The 21935-nt window shown below is 48.5% G+C and overlaps 11 protein-coding genes across 11 annotated transcripts; 6 read left to right on the top strand and 5 right to left on the bottom strand.

The window, feature by feature from the left end:
• Positions 1-23: 23 nt before the first annotated feature.
• Positions 24-2299, bottom strand: ASPGLDRAFT_42567 (MFS transporter). The gene is made up of 3 exons (XM_022545631.1): positions 1763-2299; positions 1456-1710; positions 24-1403 (listed from the first exon to the last, which is right to left on the bottom strand). The coding sequence occupies exons 1-3, from the start codon at positions 2109-2111 to the stop codon at positions 196-198; spliced, it is 1812 nt and encodes a 603-aa protein (XP_022404231.1). The 5' UTR covers positions 2112-2299; the 3' UTR covers positions 24-195.
• Positions 2300-3116: 817 nt separating this feature from the next.
• Positions 3117-3440, bottom strand: ASPGLDRAFT_63705 (uncharacterized protein; the record flags this gene model as incomplete). The annotated part of the gene is made up of 1 exon (XM_022548699.1): positions 3117-3440. One exon carries the CDS (start codon positions 3438-3440, stop codon positions 3117-3119), a length of 324 nt encoding a protein of 107 aa, XP_022404230.1.
• Positions 3222-4175, top strand: ASPGLDRAFT_962673 (uncharacterized protein). Its single transcript, XM_022550583.1, has 4 exons — positions 3222-3243; positions 3291-3681; positions 3737-3931; positions 3998-4175. The coding sequence occupies exons 2-4, from the start codon at positions 3513-3515 to the stop codon at positions 4063-4065; spliced, it is 432 nt and encodes a 143-aa protein (XP_022404229.1). The 5' UTR covers positions 3222-3243; positions 3291-3512; the 3' UTR covers positions 4066-4175.
• Positions 4176-5614: 1439 nt separating this feature from the next.
• ASPGLDRAFT_54900 (uncharacterized protein) lies at positions 5615-7394 on the top strand (the record flags this gene model as incomplete). The annotated part of the gene is made up of 2 exons (XM_022548107.1): positions 5615-6069; positions 6692-7394. The coding sequence occupies 2 exons, from the start codon at positions 5615-5617 to the stop codon at positions 6954-6956; spliced, it is 720 nt and encodes a 239-aa protein (XP_022404228.1). The 3' UTR covers positions 6957-7394.
• ASPGLDRAFT_118652 (Zn(II)2Cys6 transcription factor) lies at positions 6998-8740 on the bottom strand (the record flags this gene model as incomplete). Its single annotated transcript, XM_022539975.1, has 2 exons — positions 6998-8627; positions 8673-8740. The coding sequence occupies 2 exons, from the start codon at positions 8738-8740 to the stop codon at positions 6998-7000; spliced, it is 1698 nt and encodes a 565-aa protein (XP_022404227.1).
• A 651-nt stretch (positions 8741-9391) lies between these two features.
• On the bottom strand, positions 9392-10391 carry hhtA (histone H3). The gene is made up of 3 exons (XM_022541755.1): positions 10190-10391; positions 10030-10137; positions 9392-9973 (listed from the first exon to the last, which is right to left on the bottom strand). The coding sequence occupies exons 1-3, from the start codon at positions 10212-10214 to the stop codon at positions 9696-9698; spliced, it is 411 nt and encodes a 136-aa protein (XP_022404226.1). The 5' UTR covers positions 10215-10391; the 3' UTR covers positions 9392-9695.
• A 553-nt stretch (positions 10392-10944) lies between these two features.
• Positions 10945-11313, top strand: ASPGLDRAFT_32037 (histone H4; the record flags this gene model as incomplete). Its single annotated transcript, XM_022544130.1, has 2 exons — positions 10945-10954; positions 11012-11313. The coding sequence occupies 2 exons, from the start codon at positions 10945-10947 to the stop codon at positions 11311-11313; spliced, it is 312 nt and encodes a 103-aa protein (XP_022404225.1).
• A 3154-nt stretch (positions 11314-14467) lies between these two features.
• On the top strand, positions 14468-15414 carry ASPGLDRAFT_42562 (cupin domain-containing protein). Its single transcript, XM_022545630.1, has one exon. The coding sequence runs from the start codon at positions 14651-14653 to the stop codon at positions 15323-15325; it is 675 nt and encodes a 224-aa protein (XP_022404224.1). The 5' UTR covers positions 14468-14650; the 3' UTR covers positions 15326-15414.
• A 1203-nt stretch (positions 15415-16617) lies between these two features.
• Positions 16618-17660, top strand: ASPGLDRAFT_79346 (uncharacterized protein; the record flags this gene model as incomplete). The annotated part of the gene is made up of 4 exons (XM_022550017.1): positions 16618-16899; positions 16950-17085; positions 17287-17465; positions 17535-17660. Coding segments are annotated over 4 exons (723 nt in total), but the record flags the coding sequence as incomplete, so codon positions are not given.
• Positions 17661-18887: 1227 nt separating this feature from the next.
• Positions 18888-19849, top strand: ASPGLDRAFT_79345 (uncharacterized protein). The gene is made up of 3 exons (XM_022550016.1): positions 18888-19364; positions 19442-19567; positions 19615-19849. The coding sequence occupies exons 1-2, from the start codon at positions 18960-18962 to the stop codon at positions 19451-19453; spliced, it is 417 nt and encodes a 138-aa protein (XP_022404222.1). The 5' UTR covers positions 18888-18959; the 3' UTR covers positions 19454-19567; positions 19615-19849.
• On the bottom strand, positions 19133-21419 carry ASPGLDRAFT_42558 (Ygr210 GTPase family protein). The gene is made up of 12 exons (XM_022545628.1): positions 21308-21419; positions 21195-21252; positions 21121-21130; positions 20757-21025; positions 20606-20699; positions 20525-20556; positions 20263-20474; positions 20011-20216; positions 19785-19964; positions 19615-19735; positions 19442-19567; positions 19133-19364 (listed from the first exon to the last, which is right to left on the bottom strand). Exons 1-11 carry the CDS (start codon positions 21341-21343, stop codon positions 19541-19543), a joined length of 1245 nt encoding a protein of 414 aa, XP_022404221.1. The 5' UTR covers positions 21344-21419; the 3' UTR covers positions 19133-19364; positions 19442-19540.
• Between the last annotated feature and the right edge of the window lie 516 nt (positions 21420-21935).

Here is a 21935-nt window from a genome sequence, read left to right as displayed (position 1 = left end):
AAAACGCCCAATCAACCGAAAACTTTTCTTTTTTTTTTTTTTTTTTTTTTTTTTTTCCCTCTCGTTCCATCATATATATCACGTCCGATGAGATGAGAAATAGACACTAAAGATTAGGTTGTATGCAGGATTATGTATGTGGGAGAATTCGAGGAGAGCGCCCCTCTAGGGCAACGCGCACGCGGAACGAATCGATCACTTGAACGATTCCCGAGTATTGACCCGATCAATGTCATACGGATTCCCATCGTACGTCGCCTTTCGAGACCCCGCCGTCCTCGAAGAAGCATGGCTGCGAATCTGCTGCATAGACGGCATAGACGGTAACCGACCCAGACGCCCAACATTCGATTCCTCGCTGCTGCTATCATCCGAGACATGGGGCTCCGGCACGGGTGCTTCGGTGCGATCGAACGCTTCGTCTTGTTTCTCCTCCTGGTCGGACTCGGGTTGTTTCTGCGCCTCCTGTAGCTTGCGCATGAAGGCATCGGACTGCGCGGCGTACTTGCAGCTCTTGCGAATCTTCGGGCCGTACTTGTAGAACAGGAAGGGGAAGGGCACGCAGGCGACGGCCAGGAAGGCTGGGATGGAGGAGGCCCAGTGGGTACCCAGGTCTTGGTACATGTAGGTTGTGAAGAGGGGGAAGGCGGCACCGAAGCACGAACGCAGGACGGAGTTGGCGGCAAGAACTGAAGCGGCGAAAATAGTGTAGGCGTCGATAAGGTAGTTCATGATACCCAGGAAGACGAGGACCATTCCGAAGCCAAAGGGAACACCGGCAGCAACGGGAGCCATCCAGTGGACAGAGGGATAGTTGGTCCAAGCGAACCAGAATAAGCCGACAGGAATGGCGATGGATGCAATCAAGCAAGGAGCCAAGCGTGCCTCAGGAGGCGCAAAACCGTCATTTTCATCTTGGACCCGGATGTATCGCTTGTTATCCCAGATTGAATAAGCGACGGCCATCAACATGCCCACCATGATTCCCAGGAACGGAAGACTTCCAACACCTTGGTTCCAGCCGCGGACTCCTTCAAACACGATGGGGTATGCGGCGAAAAGCATGTACAGGGTACCGTAGACGATAGCCATATACAAGGACAACAGAAACACGATAGGCTCACGGAAGAGCAGGAGCCAAGGGCGGGATAGGGCAACCTTGAATGACTCCTTGAGGGAGACTTTGCCCTGGTCGACTTCGAGCTTGCTGCGGTAGATCTTGCCGGAGAGCTTGGACAGTTTCTCGGCGCGACGACGCAGGAGCACGGGAGCGTATGTCTCTGGGATGAGCAGCGAGCCGATGATCCAGACAACACCGGAGAAGGCACCTAGGAAGCCCATGACCCATCTCCAGCCTGCGTTCATTCCCAAGAATCCACCGATAATCGGGCCAAGGACGGGTCCTGCGAATGTTAGTTTGAGATAACGTGAGTGAGCTGGTTGATATGAACTTACCCAAAAACGGCGCGGCAGCAAACATACTCATAGCAATACCACGCTCCTTTGCCGGGAACATATCGGCAATAACACCACCGGCATTAGTCAACGGCGACGATCCAAACGAACCAGCGAAGAAACGAAGAATAATAAGAGTCCAGATATTCTGCGATCCAGCAGCACCAGAGTTGAACGCAGTTAGGGCACAGTATGTGGTGATGAAGAGAATCTGCCGGCCGAACAGTTCACTAAGCGGTGCCCAAAGGAGAGGACCTATGCTCGTCAGTTATCACCCCCTATAATAAAGTAAACCCAACCAACTTACCAATAGCAAACCCCAGAACGAAAAGCGAAACACCAAGCGTAGCCACCTCACTCCCAATATTAAACTGCTCCTCAATCTGCGCAATACCACCCGTATACGCCGACGACACAAGCGCAACAGCCAGTGTCGCAATGGCAACCAACATAGTAATCGTCCATTTCTTCCACTGGCTGAACAGCATCGGATTGCGCGGGTCATTGGGCATCCAGGTCACCACGTAGGGGTCCTCGTCGGTGCCGGAGCCGGGGTATGGGTAGTCGATGATCTCTTGGGTGAGGACGCCCTGGTCGACGACCAGCCGCCACCAGGGGATCTTGGTGGGTGATGGCGACTCGATGTTGTCTGTCATTTTGGTTTTGGTGTCGGTAGCTGCCATGAGAGGCAGATGAGCGAGTCTCAACGTTCGAATGCCGGATGCGGGGAGTGTGCCTGATCGATAGGATGAGATAGAGATGAGATCAACAATCAATTCAAGGATAGCAAGGATAGCAGGATATATGCCTGATATGCAAGTAATGTAAGCTGAAAACTCGAAACCAACACGGAAAAGGACAGACTCGTCTTATATGTTTATGCAGCGACCGCATTTTTCTTTGGCCCTCGGCGGGACCTCGGCGCATTACCGCATCAAGAAAATGAGAAGCAGGATGAAAAGACGCTAAACCCTAAAGGCGACCGCTGATTGGTTATGAGCGGGCCGAACAGCCGATAAGTCAGCATAACTCGGGGTTAATGAGGCTTATGGTGTTGTGCACTGCATAAAAAATGCTTGACGGCTCGGGACTGGTGGGGCCGCTGTTGGAGCTAAAAGAATCTAGATAACGTTGGCCCTGCAATCTACTGTAGTATATTACTCTGTATATTTCTACTCTGTATATTTCTACTCTGTATGTTTCTACTCTGTATGTTTCTACTCTGTATGTTTCTACTCTGTATGTTTCTACTCTGTATTTTTGCCAGTCAATAATAATTATAAATACTTCAATAATCGACATCTGACAAATATATATCACTATCACTCTGCGTACGGACAAAGACTGCTGACTATGACAAGACCCTTATGCATGCATTCACACAGGCATCATGTGGGGCTTATGCACCGGACCACCACGTTTTAGGTCTAGCGGGGCTACTCTCGGTGTTCCCGCCAACGAGGAAGCGTCGATTAGCGGCTTCGTGCCTGTTTCAGAACTCAAGCCGATTATCGAGTACGCCCAGGATTCGACAGGAGTATACAACATGACCTGTAACCTGGTTCGGAAGCTTCGGAGGTGCGACTCTCTGCATTATTATGCACAGATCGGAGTTACCTTATTTAACTCCGTGTCGGCGATCGGGACTTATTTCACCGACTCTATTTTAGGAACAACCACCCTTTCTCCAGTAAACGGATATCCTCCTCGTCATCTTCTGCAATCGCTATAAGGGAATCCTTAAGCTCAGCAACCCTCTGAACAGCCTCTTTATAGCCCTCATTACTGGCCCAACCATCTTCACTCACGCCCACCTGTTCCTGCCAGAATGTCACGGCTTTATTCAAGTCAAACCACAGCTGTTCCTGCTCGAAGAAGCCATCCATTTCAGCATCGGTGAACTGCACAGGACACGAGACTCCCTTTGTATCAGGCAAATACGGCCAATACTCGATCATCCGTACCAACGACCCCTTCAACGTCATGAGGTTTCCACTCCATTGTCTGCCAGCCCTATCCACCAGTTGGCTAGAAAGGAAGGCGTCATTGGGTTTGGGATGGAAGGTGCAGGTGTCTGGGATAATGTGCCGTGCATCATCCTCAAAGGCGTGTGTGATTATGCAGACAGCCATAAGAACAAGATGTGGCAACACTATGCTGCAGCAACTGCTGCCTCCGGCGCCAAGGCTTTCCTAGAGGACTACTGGATACCAATGTCTTCCATGGGTAAGCTAGTCTCCTTTTATTAAAGAATTTTAACAAGCTGACAGATTTTCAAAAGCTATGCCTAATTATTCTTCGTCTCTGAGCTGGCATCAAAGAGAAGAAATAGAAAAAAGGAGCGTAGAAGAGACAAGTGACAGTGATATTCCTGGGGATGAAAGTGGAACCGAACATGAGCGCGGCATCCAGTGCTATTCCTGTCAAGGATACGGCCATATTGCGGATTACTGCCCTGAGGATGCATGCTACAACTGTAAGTAGGCCAAACTGTAGATACATATGAAGTTTGTGTTAAGGCTAACCCTAGTCATGAGAACAGGCGGCATCCAAGGGCACTACGCCAGGACATGCAGCCGGCGACCAATCCGTTGCTATAAATGCGAGTAAATTTACATGTCTTATTCAGTTCATCATTAATTTAGACTGCTAACCCAACAGGTGGACGCTGGGGTCATTACTCCCGTACTTGCTGGATATAGAAGGAGTACCAAACTGGTGTGAAACAAGCTTGTCGTGACAGTCAACGGCTGCCAATGCTGGCGAACGCCGCCAACAGAGCAATATGAGCAAACAGCGAGCTCTAGCCCTTCAGCACATGGTCACATAATGAGTAGATGGTCTTCCTTTGTCTTGCCAGGCAGCCTCCTTTCTTCTTCTTCCTCTCCAGATTTTATATTCTTGTCAATAGGCTACCTAGTCTAAATATGAATATCATTCGTTTTATCTACTAGTTTTTTGAGCCCGTGACACTTGTACTTCATTCTCTTATATATTCTAATCCCTTTTAGTGAAAGGGCCTGTTAGAGAAAGGGCCTGGGAGGAGTGAGGCTTTTATACTTTTCTTTTTTACTAGTTAGCAGTAATAGGGATATTTCCATTGGCTTCTATGCAATTTGTATCAATACAGTGCGGTCTCGATAAGCCGTACTAAAGATGACATGAGAATTTGGCCGGTTTAAAGAGAATCCGTATTATCAAGTTATATTATCTAAACCACTGATCTACTTAGTGTTCACTGTTGCTTTGATGACTCTGCTTTATATAACAACCGCCTCTCCAGCTGCTCAAGATGCTTGATCTCCTCAAGGCACGTCTCCTGTGAGTGTTCTTGATACTGTAGAACTGTACAAATGTCATCAATTGCTGTTTTAAAAAAGGGTGGTGGTGGTGCAGCAGGGCCATCATCATCAGAATCATCATCTATCTGTGGATGGACATGTTGAGAAATTATACTCTCTAGAGATTCTGATTCCTCAGCTGACTCGGTATCCTCTCCTGGGGGATTCATGAAGTTGGAGAGACTCATCATGTCTTAAATATGACCGGCTTGCTGGGTTTCTTGGTAAAAGCTTGTCAGGTCTGGTACAGGCTCTGCTGGAAGACTGATTTGAGGCTAAGACGTTGGAATTGAATTCCATCCAGATAAACTTCTGCTCCCCCCCCGCCAAAGAAGCTAGTTAGAGAATAGCGATAAACCAGAAGAGTACTCAGAAGACGGTCGACTTTCTTTTGAATTCAGCTCATGCTATGTGAGTGATAGCTGGCATACATACTTCATTTTCTGACAAAGTTGATACAGGAGCAGCTGCTATTCTCATGAATACAGTCTGTTTTCTTCGGATTTTTTTAATAAGAGCATCGACATAACCTATGCGCCAAGGTGCGGTTTACATTTTGCCGTTTATAACGATCAGAAGTCGAAGATACGCAGTCTGTCTACATTGACTTCTCTTGCCGTCAAGCTGAGAGTCGCGAGTGATTTCAAAAACAATCAATCGATCTATCTCTGATCTAACGTGAGCCTCGCCCTAAGCCTTTCCCAGAATGTTATTAACCTATCTTGAAATCCAGAAAATGACTACCATTCATGTGGCCATCTATCATCCCTCTGACAAGCGCAATCCATGCTACTGGGCAATCTTGCTGTGGATGGCAAATGGAGGAATCTGTGATTCTGCAGGCGATGAGATCCGGTAGGATCAAGGAAACTCTAGAGTCCTATGCTATCCTTGTCATCCAGGGTAAACAACGAGAGTCACACATGGAATTGTCAGGATTGGATCGTTGGCTGCCTTCGAAGCCTGGACAGGCGTTCCTGCTCGTGGCCCTCGCTGCCAAGCAAAGGCGACTGAGAATGAGTTTCGTTAAGATCAAGCCTTTCTATGGAAGGCAGGATAGATCCGACGATCCAGGTTTCCATTCCGAAGAAATCGATTACGCTATTAGAAAGGACGACCACTCCAAGGCCGACGATATCGAACGGGACAAGATAGTTCCATTCTGGCTGTATCTCAAAGACAGCGCTGGGCGACGGTTCAACGCCCTTCCCAAGGCTACCAAAAATCATTGGCCCACTCTCCATAACTCCAGAATAGAAGCCAGTCCTCATTCGTCGGCCTCATGGAGTTGCACCTGGCCTATCCTGAGACCTGCCACATTATGCTCGAATGATACCAACACGTTTCATCAAGAGAACAGTTTCCTTCTGGCTTGCATCGCGTGCCACTCTTATAGTGCTCAGCTGCGCCGTCATATTTATTCCACTTCGTATACTAGAACCGTTCAGCGGCGGATCCTAATTGGTCCGCTCGGGTTATGACATCACGCTTTCTATTCTCGATTTCCGCCCGGACGCTAATCCATTTCGGGAAATATGGTAGTTCCAGTTCCAACCAATCAAATGTACCATCACCACTTAATCTCAATGTTGCTTTTCACAGGAGACGCGATGGATACGAGTAGAAGAGATTTTTGGAGGATTTAGAGGATGGGTCGGGATTTGTTGAAGTGGGAACGGAATCTATAAATGTAGTCGTTACCCGTGTCTCGTGCCACTCTCTCAAACATCCAACACTCTTTTGATCCGGCACACTCGTTTTATTTCTCTCTATTCTGGAGAATAGTTCAGTCTCTATTTATACGCAAGTCATTCTTTATACACTCTCTCAAACCCAGTACGTCCATTCACCCCATTCTTAACCGTCCAACCAAACTAACCCTCGCTCACCCCCAGAACCAAAATGGCCCACCTAACCCACGAAGTAATCGTCCTCCTCATAATAATCGGCTGCATCGCCTTCGTCTTCATCGGTTACGGCCTGTACGCCCTCGCAAACGGCCTCGAACATGAAAGTGACGGATACCGGAACCCGTCGAACGAGCAGGCGCAGTATATGCGGGAGGTTAGGGGGAGGAATTTGGGGGTTTTGGCGTTTGAGTCGAGGAGGGTGAGGCAGGGGAGGGGGAAGGGTGGGGATGGTGATGATGATATGGTGTAGAGGTTTTGGGTTTCGTGTATTCGTGAACAGAGATGTCGAGGTCATGCCATGCTGATGGTGTTGATCAGATTCAATGGAAGGAAATACTCTCTTTCTTCCCACATCCCGTTAGCGTTTGGTCGGTTTCTCGTGAAATGCAGAAAAGGTCGAGTCTGAGGTATGCTATGGCTGTTCAGCTGAACAACAACATTTTTGCGGATCCGATGTCCTTCAGAGACAGCAAACTGTTCATCGCCAGAGAAGAGTTTGTCATTTCCGAGATCATCTTCGATGGTAACCAAATCCTCCACAAATGGAAGATTAGCCAGTCTCTCCAGTGATATCTCCTTGATCTCGTTCGATGAGTAGTCGAATGTCATCGAACCCGTAATCTCCACCAAATCCGACACCCGCACCATCAACCCCTCTACCCTCCCCTCCTCCATCCGAATATACTCCTCCGCACTCGCAACCCGAGGTTTACACTCAAAAAACCCCTCCTGTGGAACGCGTCGAAGTAGCGATAATGCTTCCCGTCGTAAGACCGGATCACGACAGCTGATAGCCGTGAGGAAGAGTGGTTGTCCTACACCTGATTCGAATGTGAATAGTGTCTGGACATCTGTAGTGCTGGCGAGTGCCTGTGATGCATGGTTGACGATGGTTCGGAAATGGGACAGATAGTTGTCGAAGGCAGCTTCGCGCTGTGCGAGACATGTAGATAGGATTATGTATATGGCTGCGTGGAAGGTCCGTAGCGTTGAGATTGCACTTTGGTATATGTGATCTAACTGATTGTTTGTCAGCCCGGTGAACGAACGATACCAATCTTCGAGCCGTAATAAGAGACTTTGTCGACGAGCAAAAACCTCCACAGATACATTAACTACAGATCCAACCTCTAGAATATGAGCCCCGGCTTCCCATCGAAAAAGTAACGACTCTCTCGTAAGAGGTGCAAGGGCAGCCCGTGCAGCCTCCACCGTAAAGAAGCCAGTATCTCCCCGATAATCCGCAAGAGCAAATAAATCCCTAACAACAGGCACACCTGCCGTCGACAGCGCCGCAGTTCCCATTCGAAAGAATAGCGGGATGATAGTATCTTCCAAAAACGATGCTCTTGTGGCGGAAGCCGTGCGTAGTTCGTAAATCAGAGATACACCTTGTTCATATAACTGCAATGCTTCGCTCATATGTCCCTGCATGGTTTCGATGCAGATATACAGAACGCAAGTGACGATTGCGATCTCTTGGTCGGCTCTGTTCTGCTCGATCAGTTTCCGGACGTTCATCATCGAGCGCGAGTACCAATTCAGCGCTTCATTTTTCTCGCTACCCTTTGGAGAAAGGTCAAGTGAAGGAGATGGTGTCTCGTAAAGAGCGCTGATGGCAATAACCGCATCCCATACCGCCGGTTCCGAACGAGATAATTGCAGCACGGTATCTTTCCAAAATTTGAGATCAAGAGCACCCGCAATAGACAATGCCCCGCGATAAAAGTAGTACTCAAATGCGCGTCGCTCCCTCTGAGCTGAAGGATTCACCCTCGATCCCGATAATCCCGAGAAAGGATACGGTAGTGTTGGCGCACCATATCCCGACACGGAAGACACTGGGTATTCACATTTTCGTCCGGTGCTCGTACACCGCTGGCAACGCGGTCGTATCTCGACACATTTTACTTTTCGAGATCTGAGTTGTCAATGATTATTCCACGTATAGAGATGGAATACGTACTTGCAAGTAGCACAACCGTTACGGGACTTTGTTAGGCCGATTCTCGAGGGTGAAGTGGACTGGCGCATCCTTCAAACGTTCAGTCAAAAGAAAGAGAGTCTGGTTTATCCCCCGTCTCTTCCCTCTGGTAGGCATGGCTTTCGGCAATTACTCGTTCGTTGAAAGGGATATCCGTGGCTATTTTTAGTGAGTCGCGTAAATCCATCGATTACACGTGAGGAACGCGACTGAGCCTATTTCGCTGATGAATATATGGGTTATTCAATATAAATCGACCTCTAAATAATTATATACAAATTTAGCATGATGGTAGATTTTGCCTGTTCAGATAGTTGGGCGGGGAGTCTTGGGGTCCAGGATATATATCCGTCGTACATGAGTAGGCAGTCAGTTCAACCACGAATACGAACATTTTTCTATTGATTCATTCTACCGGTATGCCCTCTATCTTAGTCCGTATGCGTGTTATTCCCAAATCTCTGCATCGCAACCGGTGGAACACTCCGAAATCCTCTACGGAACGTTGTATGACTTCACATTCGCCACATCGGGAAAGTATGTCTACGAAGTGTTGAGTCATTGGGAGTCAAGAGCGCTCTCATCTTACCCGACCTCAAATACACGTCAGAACATGGAGGGGTAGGCGCGACAACACGGTCGCGTCGCGGAGTGGAAAAAGGAGCGACCGTGGACAAAGAGACAAAGGTTACGAAGGAAATGTGCTTTCAAAGTGCATTTCATCATGAAGTGGTGCTTGTTACAGACACCACGGTGGATAGCTTTAATGTACAATCGGACGAGCCTTGACCAAATCCACCAAGCCGCATCTCAACGACTCTTCAGTATTTATGGTAGTCAAAGCAAAACAAAACACAAACCCAGTGCCGGAACCCAGTGATATTTGAAGCAGAAACCCATCATGTATCGCCAGTAGTCATGAAAAAGGAAATTAGAAAAAGCAAAACCCCATTATCGCCTTCCCAAATAGAAACGAGTTAAAGACAAGTATTAAGGCGCATCCCTTTAAGAACGCTCACCGCGGAGACGGCGGGCAAGCTGGATGTCCTTGGACTGGATGGTAACACGCTTGGCGTGGATAGCGCACAGGTTGGTGTCTTCGAAGAGGGAGACGAGGTAAGCCTCAACGGACTCCTGAAGAGCACCGATGGCGGAGGACTGGAAACGGAGGTCCGACTTGAAGTCCTGAGCGATTTCACGGACGAGACGCTGGAAGGGGAGCTTGCGGATCAAGAGCTCGGTGGACTTCTGGTAGCGACGGATCTCACGGAGAGCAACGGTACCTTTTATCGTTAGCATAAAAGAATCGCAAGATACTGATAAGTGATGATCGACTTACCAGGCTTGTAGCGGTGAGGCTTCTTGACACCACCGGTCGAAGGGGCGGCCTTGCGGGCAGCCTTGGAAGCGAGCTGCTTACGGGGAGCCTTGCCACCAGTGGACTTACCTGGAAATAGTTAGTATCGTGAAGGAATATTAAAGGTAAGAAAGTTACTCACGGGCTGTCTGCTTGGTTCTGGCCATTGTGGTTGATGGACTTGGATGAAAAAGTGATAAGTAGAGATGGATGGATGAGGGAGATGGAAGAAAGACGGAGACAGCGGGTGGGGGAAGGAAGTATTTGTAGTAAGCGAAGGGAGGGAAGGTTGATCTGGAACCGCCCTATTCCCGATTCGGTCGGCGTTAGACGAGAGGAAAAAAGAGAACCGCGGAAAATGACTGTATTGCATCAGTGATACACTGTCCTCTGATTGGTCAGGTTAGAATGGAACAGTCAGGTGCCGCTAAGCGAGGCGTCCATTCCGCATCAACCAATCACAGCGCAGGATCACGACCATCAACCATACCAGCCTGTCAACCCTTGATCCCAACCACAAGGGAGAATCATACCCGCCATAACTCGTATCATGTAATTAATTACCATTCCTAATATCATTCTGATCTGTTTGATCTCTTCCTTACTAGTGGTTGGGCGTGTATTGCGTGTATTGCGTAAGATCAATTCGGTCCCGGCAAATCGTTGTTCCGAAAAAGATCAATCCGTCCGTCGGATCCTGGTCTCTGATTGGTCGATCCTAATATTAGCGTGGTGATTCCGGTAGCGGCCCCGCGTCCAGCGACAGACGATACAAATATCTCCTGCTCCAGACTCTCTTTGCTTCCTCTTCTTCTCCTCCAAAGCTATCTACGTCTCTCCACATTTATCTTAACTACTTTACCTTTTTTTTTTACCTACTCAACCTAATCTCACATCATGTCTGGCCGTAAGTCTTCTATCCCCCTCATCTTCAGCGATGACCGGTATCTAATAACCTCTACAGGCGGCAAAGGTGGAAAGGGTCTTGGAAAAGGTGGTGCCAAGCGCCACCGCAAGATCTTACGTGACAACATCCAGGGTATCACCAAGCCCGCTATCCGTCGTCTCGCACGTCGTGGTGGTGTCAAGCGTATCTCCGCCATGATCTACGAAGAGACCCGTGGTGTCCTCAAGACCTTCCTTGAGGGTGTCATCCGTGATGCCGTCACATACACTGAGCACGCCAAGAGAAAGACCGTCACCTCGCTTGACGTTGTCTACGCCCTCAAGCGCCAGGGCCGTACCCTCTACGGTTTCGGTGGTTAAACGACTTTTTCTCCTTATTCTCTTTTACTACCGCTTTATGTCATCTTCCTCCTTTTTTATATCCTCCTTTTGCGCTACAACAACAATACACCACCATCCTGCGCGATTCGACGCGTAGAGGATACGCGACGGTTTGCTTTTCTCGGGTTGGTTTCACGGTATGACTGGGACGTTGAGGTGTTCTGATCTGTTTTTCGTGTCTTTTACAAATCATGGGTCTGGGTTTGGTTCTTTATCGTATTTTATTTCCTATTGCGCGTCCACTATTGGTCTGCTAGTGTTCGTGAGCTTTTCATTTTCTGTATCATAGCGGCCTTTTCGCTTCGGCTGATGCCATAAGGCACGATCGTATGAGCATCGCGATCATCATGAATAAACAGTCAGAAACGATTTATCCTCTATTTGTAGTGTCATTTGTAGTTTGTTTACTGTCGCGTGTGCTGTGTACTTACGCGTCTGTTGTGTTTTGGTCTACGCGGGGTCTGAGTATACGCGTACTTGCTGTGTGGACTACCTTTCCCGTGTGTATTCTTATCTATCCCTGGCAGTCAATGGTCGCGTCTGTCTACTGAGTAATATCGTAGGTGCTGGTTCTGTCGTACTCTGTCATCGGTATTCGTGCAGAGTAGTTGGTCATCTAATATCCTATAATCTTAAATGCTCTAGTTTTTCTAATAAGCACTAAGCTATTCCATATTCTCCTTGGTTGTAGCCACTGGTCGCGTCTACTGTCTCCGTATGTGCGAAAATATGATGGTGTTCGGTATAGTATGGTGGACCATCTATCCCATATATGCGAAATCTGCTTCTGTGACTATTTTGGGACGATAAATGAGATAAACAAGTAGCCTACGTTACTCTATACACTCAACTTACAGGGAAATGGTCGATTTGTAGTAGTGTGGTGGTTTTACTGGTGGTGTGCAGTACCTACTCGATATATATCTGAGTGACATTTAGTAGAAGAACTACCATATGGATGATATACCTACAAAACCACAGAAAAACCAGTCAAAAGTGGCGCCAAAATAATTCCCAGGCTCCATATTACTTAAAACCCACTAGAAAACCACCAAATATGCCCATATAAACGCGCGATCACGCCCTGTATACTCAACACCCCATCCATCGACGTAACCGCAGCGGAAAACAACGAGCTACCACGACACCACAAGCACCCTTTCCTTCTCTATTCTTGACTGATCCAGCTCATATTACTACTCAGAAATAACACAGGAATACTCTACACCCCCAATAGCCCCCAAATCACCAAAAACCACACCAAAATCACCACATCGAACAAAGAGTTCAACTACCCCTTTCGGGGGTTCAACTTCCTGGGTTCAACATCCGCTTGACAGCTCAGCGCACCTATTTCGAGCCGGATCAGAACGGGGTCCGCGCGCACACTGAAAAATATGTTTGATCTTGATACGTTTTTTGTGGGTTCAGGTTTTCGCGAGGCTTCGCGATGGGTGCACTGGACTGGGGGTTCAGATTGAGGGGGGTCCGCGGGTGATCCGCGGAGGGAGTGATTTGGTTTCGTGCTCAACGTTGATTGTGAGGGATGAATGGGTGATTATGATGGGATACGGTGGTGGATTGTTTCGTATTCTACGGATTTACGTTTCACTTCTCTGAAACGCTGTATCATTCCAAGTCGTGATTGTAGTTTTCGATGCGATGAGTGAGGTCTACTCGAATGGGATCTGCATCTAGGTCGCTCTGTACTACTTAGTACCCGAGTCGGCTTAGCTCTTGATATTTCATGATGGATGATTGGTTACGATGAGATAGAGATACAGAGGCGTATTGCTCTTTATTCGACGCGACGAGGTCACCGACACGGATACGCTGAACAAGGGGTTCAATTCGAATGGGGTCCGCGGCCAGCTCGGGCTCTGCCAGAAACTCCGACACGGGGTTCAACTCGAGAAGGGTCCGCGATCAGCTCGCGCTGCGCGCAGGTTGATCCGGCCTTTGATTTTTTCTTGATGGATGAAAGACCATGACAAGAGACACGGGTAGAGACATAGCAGAGCCACGGCCCTTCCTCCCGGCATCATTGCCGTATGACTAGGGTCGGTCGTATCGAGGCGTAGTTGAGCTCCCCGACATGGGTACCCTGGTCCGCAGCCAGCTCGCGCGCCTGCGCGCCGGTCGATTCGGCATTTGATCTCGATTTTTCGCGATGGATGAATGCTACGGCAAGAGACACGACAGTACCTCTGTACGGAGTAGATTATTCTTTATCCCATAGAGCAACCATCACCCTGCATGCCGGAGTAGTTCTTTGGTGGAATGAGCTCTCGGATATGGGTGCGCTACGCTGTATTCGCGTACTTGGGGGTTCAACTCGAAGGGGGACCGCGGCTAGACCATCTCAGCCGCATCCGCACCCGCGTTCGTGATGGATGATTGATCACGACAAGAGGTACATAGTATTTCCAGAACCACATTCAATTCCCTTGTCTACTCTCTATACACCTGTATCAGTTCAAAGCGCGGTCGTGCACGGAGTATTGTTCAGGGTAACGAGCTCTCCGATACAGGTGCGCTCGCGTAGGAGTTCAACTCGAATGAGGTCCGCGACCAGATCGCTTCGATGCTCGATATTCCACATGGCAGAGACAGAGATGGATGGATGGACGGCGAGGTGATGGATATAGACCGGTATGTATCCTGCATCATCACTTCCCTTGAATGTTAGTATCTTTAAGATCATGGTCAGTCATTCGTGCGTGCCAGATCTGAAGCGGATTTAGCGAGCGCGCCACAAGTCACGACGTACTCCGCAAAGATATGGTGGCTTTATGTGGCTGGAATTATGTACATGAGCAAATATGAATAAGAATGCATAAGCCGCTATGCCCGCCTTCCGATTCTGTACTCCAGTTAACTTACGACCTTCAACTACTGCAGTCATTGAATATCCACATACAACAAATCAACTGATCTTCTTCAATTACACGCAAATTGACTCAATATTCGTACACTACGCTAGGACTTCGGGATTAGCCAATCGCGATAAGTATGCTACCTGATTTGTGCGTTGACCAATTCATACACAAGTAATTGTTGCTTTGTATATGTCTTGGAACAGTATAGTTTTTTCTATCTATCCAGCCATGAATAGCTAAGTGCAGAGACCGTGTTGGCTAAGCTCTAACATTCAATTTGCATCTCGGACCTCTTTCCGAGGCTGACAGCTCAAGGTCAACCGGGAGGACGTCCGATGCTGTAACGCTTCTGCTTTCAGATCAAACTACAAATAAAACCTCAGGGTTTAAATCACGTATTCAAACAACCCACTCAAGCCCATAAGACAGTCACCAGCATGGCCCAAGTGAATCGATACTACCTCCCACCCACAAACCTCATCCCCAACTCCCCGCAACCACTCCTCCACTACAAAGGCCTCCTCTCCGAACCCGACCTTCGCCCCGAAAACATACACAATAGATTCCACCAAAACGGCTGGAAAACACAATGGATCTTCCGCTACGGCCCAACCCAGCAGTCCCACTATCACTCCGCAGTCCACGAGTGCATGACCGTCTTAACCGGCACAGCGACAATCCGTTTCGGAGTCGCTGACACAGACCCAGACCTCGACAAGAATACCTGGGCCGGCGCTAGGGAAAATGGCGGTGTTGAAATTACTGCACGCTCCGGCGACGTCTTTGTTATCCCGGCCGGTGTGGCGCACAAGACGTACGATACTACACCCGCTGCGCCGTTTGCTTTGCTCACGCCGGGGAGGGGACGGGGGATTCAGGCGTTGAATGTGGAAGAGGCGCTGTCGAAGGTCGAGCTTACGGGTTTCACGATGATGGGCGCGTATCCGGAGAATCGGGGGGAGTGGGATTTTGTAATTGGTGAAGAGGATGTTGGAAGGTTCAAGGCTATATGGAATGTTGCGAAGCCGAAAAGAGACCCGGTACTTGGGGATGCCCCGGATGGTCTAGTTGGACTATGGAAGGATACTCCAGAATTATATGCAAAGATCTAGATGATGTATTTAGATAAGGCTATCTTCGCCGGATATTCCTCTTACTGTCAATCAACGAAGTCAACGTATCAAGCCAAAAGACACTGCCGTATCTTCTCGTCTCTGGTGCTATCATCTACGCTAGTCCGGGGCTTTCCTGCCATCGCATTGTGGATTCATGAAGTACTCGCGCCTCCTTGGACGAATCCCGATTGGAGGATAACGACAACTGTGATTCCGCTGCGGGGAAATCTATAGCGGCCGAATTGCAGGGTTGAACTAAGCAAGAATACTGCAGATCTGATAGCGATAGGATTCTTGTTTATCTACCCCGTACTCGATCTGCCAATGCAATAATGAAATCGCGGGGTTGCTTCTTCTTCCGCTTCCCTTCTATCATCTCCCGCGGACGATGGGCATTCTTGATCCCACGAGAACTCAAGAGCAGTCGTGTTTTATGGTAGATGTTAGCCCATATGGGGGGAACCACCAGCGATCCCGCGAAAAGGCGGGTGGTATATACGTAGGCTTTCTGTCTCCACCTTTTCCAGAGTGCTTGCTAACAATCGAAAAAAGATGCTTGCGATGTCGTCGGCAAAAGATCAAGTGCATAGGCGGCTGCCCCTGCAACAATTGCAAACGTCGCAAGACAACGTGCACATTCGAGGGCGAGGACACCAAAATCCTGGTTACAAAAGAGCACCTGGCGGAACTGAAACGGCGGACTATCGAGTTGGAGAAAGAGACCAATGCCTTGCGGGGGCAGTTATAAGGAAATAATAAATGCACGGAGCCATCAATTGACCATGTTAACCAAAAGCGCTCTCCGGTGGTTGATATGAACCATGAATTCCTGCAATATCCTCTTATTACCCGACCCGAGTTCTGACTTGTCAGAGCCTGGTCTTTATGGTGATGATCATGATAATGATACTAGGATGGTGAATCATTTATCAACCGGGTCACTGAGATATATCACAGACATAGTCGGGAGGCCTCGTGAGTTTTACCATTACATTGACAGGAATATGATCAAGCTAATGGATTACCATAGACTATCTCGGACACACGTCAAATTGGTCACTGACAATGCGGCTCCTCCATCTCAGTCATCACTCCATTCATAAGTGTCCTTTCCCCACCACAGCACAAAATATAAATTCCACGACCTATGATTAGGATGGGACGGTCTCCGGACAATAGAGATTCCTGACATCACAGGACCTCCCTCGTTGGACCACTCCCTATTTCTTATCAATGCTACAAAATTCCACACAGGCTAAATCTTCCACCTATTCGGTGAGCCAACATTCATGGCCCAGTTGTATGAGTTCTATCAAAATCCAGCCGAAAAGATCCACACGTCAGGATTATGGTTTATTCACTTTCTGGTCATTATTGCGCTTGGAAAAGGGTTTGTGGAAACAAATACTAGGGGCAGGGCTCCACCGGGGGCAAATCTGTTTAAAAAGGCATTTCTGATGCTTCCGGACTACTGCTATCCGTGGAGAGACCCAAGCACTTCTGCTGAGCTGCTGTGCTCAATGGCACTTTATTTCCAATGCATTGACTGGCGGACCTCTGCGCAAAACATGGTAATTTTCTTTTCATTTGCTGTCTGATACAACCTACTAAGGATAAACAGATAGGACAGGCTCTGCGCATTCTGCTAGTTCACGGCTACCACACTAATACCCCCCCCCCTCTGAGACACTCGGGGCTCAGGCAACCGAACGCTATCGAAGTATCTGGTGGACGGCTTATATCCTCGAATGTAAGATGTTAGTCCTAATGGGCGTGCCCTTGGGTATCTGCAAAAATGAGGTTAGCACTCCGCTGCCTGCATTCCCAAGCTGACCGCATATGGCTGCAACGGTGGCTATCCATGTGAAGTTATTCCAGGCGCTTAATGAGATTTCAAATAGTGAAATTCCACCGCACTTTGTACAAGCAAGTGTAAATGCTAATGTGGTTTTACATAGCGATCCATGGGCGAGGCGTTCGTCAAATGAAAGCCATATTCGTGAAGAGAAGGCAAAGTGTGCTCAAAGGTGTTACAGATGTGGCTTCTGAGCCCACGACTTATTTTCCAGTACCAGAGGATGGTTTGGTGAATAGTATTTCGAGAGTCTCGGGCTACTTGAATATCCTTTACCATGAGGTTTGTCCGCTATAAAACACGGGTGAACCGGATTCGGAGATTGCCTCGGCTGACAGTATCCACTTGTAGTGTATAATGTTAGCCACCCAACCTTTCTTATACAGTCTTCTCGAAAAGCGCCTGGAATGCACAAATACCGAAATACCTATCTCCACCCCCGTCAAGCTCCTCTTGCAGACATGTCTTAAATCCGCCAAGAAAACACCTGACATATTGCGTGCTCTCCAAGATCAGAGCCTACTCGGTATGTTCATTTATACTGTGCCTACCCAGGGGCGTGTGTCCTTCCTCTAACAAAACCCCTATTCTCATACCACGTCCCTCCTATCTCAGGATTCTTTTCATAGATAGTCAAGTCCAAATCAGGCATGGCGTCTCTGAATTTGATCGCAGCAATGATCTCCGAGATACCAGCGCCGGTGTAAATGGCCTTGAGAGACCGGGGTGCATCGGCCGCACGCTCTGAAATCAGACCACTGGGCTTGGGCTCTTCCGTGTAGCTTTTGTGGACTTGTGGAGTAGAATACCCCCTACAGTCCAGCCCTCGACGTGTGCATTGGCGACAACTGGGCTTTTTTTCATCACATTTCAACCTGCGCGAGCGACAAGTCCAGCATCCGGTAAATGTTTTTGTCCTGGATTAATGCTGCATCGTTGGTATCCCAATCAATGAACAACCAATGTATGACCAGGGGCAATCCTGCACTAGTTATACGATAGCTAACCGTTATCTTTCTATTGATCCTCAATCAATGTGGGGGAAGCGGGGAAGAGAAACGGGGACTTTTCGCATTGTTATCTATCAGTCTCTGGATGCCAATGCGATGCTGGCACCATATTGTCTATAGATAGCCCCCTGCGATCAATAGTTTTCTTAACAGAGTTCTTCCTCTATTTACTCTGAAGAGTGCCTAACCCTATACTCCCCGGATATATACTTCACCGCTCCGCATCTGGCAGCACCACAGTAGAGATCCATGATGTAAGTGGATGTGGCTTGATGTGGCTGCTAGGGTTCTTCCTTTTTGGTCAGTCGAGGGTTATGTTCGTACAATAGAACAGTTATCCCAATGAATACCACGAAGACCGGGTATTGTACATTGCTGTCCTGTCTATTTTCTCGATAACTCGGAGTTCTCTGCCAGCTTTATAGCCCCGTCTCCTTCGAATTAGTCCATGAGTGTGCGTAGGCATAGCATACGGAAAACAACAGACCCCAAGTAGGGCCACAATACCCTAGATAAAGGGATCCGGGGTAATAGCATACTTGGCACTTTTAAGAGCCAATATAATATCTAAATCCCAAGCCCTTCCAGCGCCCCGAGAAGTAATTGATCTACCCCGTACTATTGCAACATCGGAACGTCATACAGACGAGCTATGTATTCGACCAGCTTCAAAAGTAATTCTAGACACTAATCTACATACTAGCACCTTTATCACATATTCAATCTATTCTCTTCACATAGCACTTGAAACAAGCAGAACAGCAAAATGTCACTCCCACGAACCCGCATCGCATCCCTCACCCTCCCCATCCTACGAACTCAACTACGCCCAACGACAGCCCCCCTCGCAACCAGAACACTCCAACAACCACAACCAACCCGCTCAATCTCCATCAGCGGCGCCTACAACAAACTCTTCAGGAAATGGCGCGGCGTGCCCCCCCAAGAACACGCCGTCGACCGCACAAAGCACAACGCCGACACCACAGATCCCGAGACCAAAGCCTCTGGTCTGGGGATGGAAGAGCGAGATCGCAAGGAGGGCATTGCCGATCGGTCGCAGAGCCAGGCGACGACTGAGCGCGGGGGTTTGGCGTATGGGAGGAAGGCGAAGGGCGAGCATCCGAGGGCGCCGGAGCCGGTTATTGGGATGAATGATGAGAGGGCTCAGGTATGATTTTTTTTTTTTTTTTTTTTTAAATTTTGCTTGGGGAGTTTAGGGTGGGAATGTGGCTGACGGTTGTATAGAGGGGTCAATGAATGGGTTTGATGGATTGGTCTATTCTATGGGATATGTACGAGTATTTTTGCAATGTTTCATTATCGAGCCATCAGTGTACATAGTAGTTACCGTCCGGGTTTGAATGAGAGGACCTATTATCGTTAGCAGAGTACAACATGGAAAAGGGTAAGCAACGTACATCATGCTTTCCTACGGCCACAATCTCATCTTCAGACACCCGCGTACCACCGACACCCTCGATGTAGGAAATGGGCACGTCGCCCATGACCTTTCGCGCAACATCGCCCACTGTGCTGTTTCTATTTGAAGTCAGCAGACAGACATAATCCGGTGCAGCTAGATACTCACCTCTTGACCAAAACGCAGTCCCGGAAAACAGCTGTTCCCGCACCAGATGAGAACGTGTGCAAGTTCCTGACCGGGAACACTGGCACCAGACCAAGGAGTTCTGCTGCTCGCGAAAGACACTGCACAACACCAGTAGATCCGAAGCGGTAGAGAACCATATCTTTCATGTTCTCGACACGGCTAGTAAAATCAGTAGGAGCACAGAGATATGAGCAGGTGAACGCACGTCTTTAACTTATCGTCCATCTCTTTCAGGTCTCCACCATCAGGCTCGCCCATGTCGACGAGATCTTCCCTTGTATCTAGGAATTCGCTGCCTTCTACATACTTGATGTAGTTTTGCTTTGCTAATCTCCGAAGGAAGACTTCTGATACCGCAGAGCAGAGGACGATCGATTGCGGATCTTGCATCTTGGCGATTTTGCTGATGTTCTGTTCTTGTCAGCACTGCCATCGGCACAGGTATAGAAGAACGCACCTTATCTGAGTCGGGATGATCGATCTTGTTCAAGGCCAACACGGTGGGGAATTTCTCGTCGATGAATGCCCTAACCACTTTTTCGATTGTCTCGTCTGACCACTCGTCAAGTGGCTCTTTCAACCCAATTTTATCCAGACACCGTATGACAGTCTGTATTGTGCTTCCGTAACCCGAGAACTGGCCCTGTAGGGTTTCGGGTGCCGTCGCCTCTGTTTGGGTTAACAACTGGCATAAATTAACGGGAAGACGGGTGACTAACTGATTGCGACATGCCTTCTCTTTATAGAGCCCCTAAGTTTCGTTAGTATTTGCGACTTTCCTGCGATATTGTAGCGTATACCATTTCTGCATCAAATTCCCCAACACCCACCGCACGATCTCGGATCGGAGCCAGTCGATATCTGCGGATGGGTCGTAGCCTCGCGTTGCCTTTCCTTCAAGCCAGTCTATCAGCCCTGCGCTTTATCTATCCCTCCACCAGACATACTAACCCTCCGCATCTGTTGTCCCGCTAACATCCACCACATGGATCAAAGCATCCGCATGACGCAGATCATCCAAGAACTTATTTCCCAAACCCCGTCCTTCGTGCGCTCCAGGGACAAGACCAGCAACGTCTAGGAGTTCGATAGGAACAGACCGCCGTCCCTCGAAGCAACCTCCGTAGTTCGGTTTGCACCTATCAGAGACGTTGAATCGCTGGCATGCGCATTCTATTTGTAGGTAGCCAATGGCGCGCTGGGGGTCGATGGTGGTGAAGCTATCATGGATTAGACGGATGCAATGAAACTCGAAGAATGCGACGTTGATTGCGAGGTAGGGCGTGATCGAGGGTTAGAGGAGATAGCGACTTACGGGAAGTTTCCTATTGAGACAGTTTGGTGAGCAATTGCACATATAACCCCAAGAAAATATTCATAAAAGCTTACCAACTTTAGAACTAGCATCCGTCAAACTGTTAAGCGTCGTCGATTTTCCACTGGAAGGCTGTATACCCCTCTGGTCAGCGGCATGCGATAAGACCGAAGACGGACGGACAGACCTTGCCAACCAAGCCAATCAAAGGATCGCGGGGCATTTTGAGGGCCAGGAATCAAGTGCAATGGGCACGACAAATATAAAACAAATTTAGAAAAACCCTCGAAACTGCACACAGAGACGAGAGAGCAGGAAAAAGCGTCTTCTGTGCCGGCGGGGAACGATTTTTGCCGTTTTGAATGGGAAGGCGGTGGACATTACATTTATGCATTTATGCAGACATCGCGAGAACTCCCAAGTCAACGCTCAACGAGAGATTGTTCAATCTGGATTACAGATGCTATATCTCACATGGAAGCCTCATATATGGCTCGAACTACTATGATACTCAGAGTATCTCCGGAGTTAACAGGATGCCGACGACTATGCCTCCGTGTTGGAACCAGCACGCGTGACGCGACCAAGGCCCCTTCGATAGGTCGATAGTCTATTCGCCTTCTTCTGGTTGTCTACTCCAAGTACGAGCAAAGACGGAGCAGAGACAAGACCGTATTGGATATTGTGTACTCAATCCAAATTGACTTGCAACTGCGCCGGGTGCAATGATGCCGGTATACCTTCACCACGCAACAATCTGTTCGCAATCCGACTGCGCAACAGAGCAATGGTCGAGACCACCCAGTCTACAAGGA

Source organism: Aspergillus glaucus (genome assembly GCF_001890805.1).
Source record: "Aspergillus glaucus CBS 516.65 unplaced genomic scaffold ASPGLscaffold_3, whole genome shotgun sequence".
Classification (NCBI taxonomy): Eukaryota; Fungi; Ascomycota; class Eurotiomycetes; order Eurotiales; family Aspergillaceae; genus Aspergillus; species Aspergillus glaucus.
The sequence above is the reverse complement of the archived record's forward strand: the minus strand, read 5'-3'. Positions and strand labels throughout refer to the sequence as shown.